This window comes from Hippopotamus amphibius, chromosome 12 (assembly GCF_030028045.1).
Source record: "Hippopotamus amphibius kiboko isolate mHipAmp2 chromosome 12, mHipAmp2.hap2, whole genome shotgun sequence".
NCBI classification, from domain to species: Eukaryota; Metazoa; Chordata; class Mammalia; order Artiodactyla; family Hippopotamidae; genus Hippopotamus; species Hippopotamus amphibius.
Window position 1 is genome coordinate 82,605,846 of NC_080197.1, and position 4,869 is coordinate 82,610,714.

The following is a 4,869-nucleotide window of genomic DNA, read 5'->3' on the forward strand; positions in this document are numbered from 1 at the left end:
TAAAAAGAGAGTTTGTTTTATTCTTTTATCCATGGCCTTTTAGGCACTGTGTATTTTTAATGTCCACGCTTTCTAGTTATCTATGAAACTAGACTGATCAAAGAACACAGACTGAATTATTTCAGTCTCTGAATTTGTTGAGGGTTCGTCCCACTTATTGTTAATTCCAGTAAGTGATTCTTATGTATTTATAAGCAGTAGCATGTTGTTATTGCTAATGGCATTGCGGGGAATTTAGAGAATGAGAAAAATATACTGGATTCTGGTATATTTTATGGACTAGATACCAACACTTCTCTCCAGGTGCTTTCTAGTTGGAGATGTTAAAAAGTTAAAACATCTCCTGCTACTAAGGTTCTTGACACAGATTTTACTATACCAGTTAGATCTGCACAGACTCAGAATTTGGAAGGGTACAGTGTGTTCAGAATCAATGTTCTGTTCGTTTTGACTTTTTCTACTGGTTAGGAAATCATGGAAACATGTGGGCCTTTCTCTGAAGCCTTGTGGAACCTCCAACTTCCTAGAGAAGCTATTTTGATGGATAAGAAAGTAGTGCCATATTTTTGCTTCTGTGTATCTGATCCTTGGATCACAGTCAACCTTACTGTGTTTTTAAATCGCATCTACAATGGTAGCTTCTCTTTGTGAATTAATCCTATATTGTTCTAAGAATCTTTACAGGAGTTTCAGCCAGAAGTTTCTCAGCCTTTCCAAATTCCATGGGCCTCAATTCACCTTAATTAATATTTTCCTGTTTAAAATTCCTAAACTGCTTTCTTTTCCTACACTGACCAAACTCTTAATAATAATGTATTATAATAAGGAGAAGCTTCTAGTCCCATATCATTTTTCAATCTATATACTGAAAAAATTCCAGATAAATTCTAAAAATAATTTTTAATTAAAAATAGATTTTCTAAAAATAGGACTACAATCAACTTATGGAAATATTTAGGAAAAGTGACATCCTTATAATATTAGGCTTGTTAAAGTATAATGTCTCTGGTTTTAATCTAGCCTTTTAGTCACACAGTAGCTATTAAGGAATTTTTAAATATAAGTCCTGATTTCTTATAAATGTTTTTACTAGAAATTTTAAAAATAAGTTTATTGAATACTATCATTTATTCCATGATATTTTCTAACTGATTAGTATTTAAATATAGGAAACAGAAAATTAGCAAAGCATTATCTGACTTGGAGCTTGTGATTTACATGGAATTTGTGTACCATGAAACATATCTGCATCAAGAAATACAGAAAGACCATGATCTGGAATGAATTTTTGCCTTTTGCCTTTTAAAATCATAGCAAATATAATTTACTACATAATATTAAATATTTATCTAGAACATTTCTCATATAGTACAGACTTTTCAATCTGTTTCTCTCTGCCTATCAATTTGCCTGCTGTGACAATTACCACAAAGTTTTTCTTTGTCGATGTCCTTATGGACATCAGCCCTGGAGTCTGCACTTATGTCTCCATAATTGACTTTATGAGTACTCCGCTCCCAGTGGAATCCATCACAGAAGATGAGCAAAACCTCAGTGTTGAAATATCCTGAAGAAGGTTTCACAGGAGTCAAAATAATTAAGGCCACCATAAAGACTACTGTTGATACTCTAGCTCATGATCATGGACTCTGGAAGACACAAGGTTGCTATGGTCCTTAAATATGCAAGAGTACCCCCATTATCCTTATTTTAAGAGGTATGAAACATAGAATTCAGGAGAGGAACTTTCCTTAATATATTTTTCTTAAGTTTGCTCGCCCTGACTAAAAAGTGAGATCCCTTATTGATGCAGCTTTGGTAGAAAGTCAATCACTGCAGGATAAGGGTTGGAATGTTCACCAGCTTCTGTCCCTGCTTCAAAAAGAGGGCTAAATGATTATGATATTTTTAATTAAGCAATTACTAACAGAAATTCAGTATTTATAACGAGGCAATAAAAATGCATTTACTTAGGGGAATGACTTGATTTGAGAAAATAAACATATTTGTAAATAGCTTTAGAGAATTTTGTTTTATCTAGTCTTAGCAATTTTTTGATGTTAGTAATTTTAACATACCAATAACATCTACTTTTATTCTGTTTTCAAAGATGGATACAGCTTTATTGGAACCTAAATAAATTGTAATAAGGTTGAAATATTTTAAATACACTTATTACTGTTATTACTGTTGTGTTGTGATTCAAACATGGATACAGCTATCTTAATGGCTCAAACACTATCATTGATTTTATGTGTACTACTCCTGTTTTAGATAATATGTAATATTCCTAATTTAGATTGTATGTCATACTCCTATTTTAGACACACATAATTCTTAACTGTAAATATATCAAGAATAGAAATTCAGAATGTGAGTAAAATTACACAAGAAAATATGCTACTTTCTTACTGACTTCCTTGCAAAAATGTGATTTAAATAAAATAACCAAAGAACTTCTTCCACTGCTTCATAGAATAACAGTTTCAGAAGCTTAGTGATATCTAATCCAAATTCTTGCATCCTCTTGACATTAAAATTCCTTTATATGCAATATCTCATTAAGCTGTAAATAATGAATTTCAACATTTAAGAGTGTATAGATGGGAGGATGGGGGGGACTCGAGGGACGGTGGGGGGGGGAGTCGAGGGAGGGAGGGAATACAGGGATATGTGTATGAAAACAGATGCTTGAACTTGGTGTACCCCCCAAAAAATAATAAATAAATTTTAAAAAAAAAGAGTGTATAGATGGCACTACAATCAAAACCACAATTTCATGTATTTTGCCTTATGCCTCCCAGCAGGTGTCTGCCATGGGTGACAAGGCATCAAGCAATCTCTCAGAAGTGACTGACTTCATCCTTGTAGGCTTCAGGGTCCGCCCAGAGCTGCACATTCTCCTCTTCCTGCTATTTCTGCTTGTCTATGCCATGGTCCTTCTGGGGAATGTTGGCATGATGGCCATTATTATAACCGATCCCCGGCTGAACACACCAATGTATTTCTTCCTCGGCAACCTCTCCTTCATTGATCTCTTCTACTCATCTGCTATTGCCCCCAAGGCTATGATCAACTTCTGGTCTGAGAGCAAGTCCATCTCCTTTGCAGGCTGTGTGACCCAGCTCTTTCTCTTTGCCCTCTTCATTGTAACTGAGGGATTCCTCCTGGCAGTCATGGCTTATGACCGCTTCATTGCCATCTGCAGCCCACTCCTCTACTCTGTGCACATGTCAAAACGTCTCTGTGCTCAGTTGGTGGCTGGTTCCTATTTTTGTGGCTGCATCAGTTCAGTTCTTCTGACCAGCATGACATTTACTTTGTCCTTTTGTGCTTCTCGGGCCATTGACCACTTTTACTGTGATAATCGCCCACTTCAGAGACTATCTTGTTCTGACCTCTTCATCCATAAAGTGGTTTCTTTCTCCTTATCTGGCATCATTATCTTGCCTACCATCATAGTTATCATTGTTTCTTATTTGTATATTGTGTCCACAGTTCTAAAGATACGCTCCACTGAGGGACGTAAGAAAGCTTTCTCCACTTGCAGCTCTCACCTGGGAGTTGTGGGTATACTGTACAGTGCGGGCACTTTTATGTATCTCACTCCTGACACATTTCCTGAGCTGAGTAAAGTGGCCTCATTATGTTACATCCTAGTCACTCCCATGTTGAATCCTTTGATTTACTCTCTGAGAAACAAAGATGTCAAAGAGGCTCTGAGGAAGAGCCTGGGGGGAAAATTTTTTTTTTATTATTTAATTCTGTTTTAACAGTAATATAACTGACAGACCTGGGCATTATAACAACTTGGGGAAGCACTGACTCAAAAAAAAAATGCACCTATTGATCTTAGAAATAGTTAATCTTAGAGAGTTTATTTGAATTCCATGTACTTACAGCCAAAGAATACATTTGGAATATAATTTGTCTGACTGTTGATTTTGGAATGCAATGACTTTCTCTGAACTTTATCTTCATTTTGGGTAAAAATAATGATTGCCATGTAATTTGTTTTTAGGGAGAATATATTCCAAATTTGCTGTGGCTCTCTGAGATTGTTTTTTGATATGTATTGTTTGTCTTGAGTCAGTAACGTGTTATGTGGATATGTAGGTAATTGGTAGAGGTAACACAATCTGATGTAATAAGCAAGGCAGAACAAAATATCAGATTTACTGAAGTAATCTTTGTGAATGTTTAGTGAGAGAAATAGATGCTCTGCAGTGCACAGAGCCTGAAGGGTGACATGGATGTAACTCTTAATTGTCCAGAGGCTAAATGAGCAACACATTCATTTCATGATTTGTCTGACTTGAATCATTATTATTTCTGCCCCTCATTTGAATATCTACTAAACTGATAAATTGTTTTGGAAATTCTCCCTTTGACAAGAAAACTGTAATAAAAATAGACAAGAGTAAAGATAAATCATATTTTGTTATATATGCCTTAGTGAGAATTCATTCATCAAATTAATATTTAATGAATTTTTATGTGCTCTTTGCCTTATAAAAATTCCTAGGTAGAAATAATTTCTCTACTTGAGCTCACAATAGCTGAATAGAGAGCTAACATGTCATATGGTAAACCCATTGAATAAAGATGTATATAGAAAATATAAAGAGAGTGCAACCCCTAAAGATGGGTGATCTAAATGATCAGGGAAAACTTCAAAAGTACATTTTAAAACATAAGTTGTCTTGAGCAACTTGGAATAGAAAAGCTTCTGTGCAAAGGAAATTAAATAACCATATGTTAAACTTCCTGATGTTTAATTCCTGATTTTTAATGCACAAGAGAGGAAGAGAGAGATAAGACAAAAGGAAATTCATGAAAATCGTGCAGACCTGTATAACAAGACAAGAA

At 34.9% G+C, this 4,869-nt stretch overlaps 1 protein-coding gene across 1 annotated transcript; it reads left to right on the forward strand.

Annotated features, from left to right (window-relative positions):
• The first annotated feature begins 2,769 nt into the window (after positions 1-2,769).
• LOC130833721 (olfactory receptor 9K2-like) lies at positions 2,770-3,773 on the forward strand. Its single transcript, XM_057703639.1, has one exon. It carries the CDS (start codon positions 2,817-2,819, stop codon positions 3,771-3,773), a length of 957 nt encoding a protein of 318 aa, XP_057559622.1. The 5' UTR covers positions 2,770-2,816.
• Positions 3,774-4,869: the final 1,096 nt, after the last annotated feature.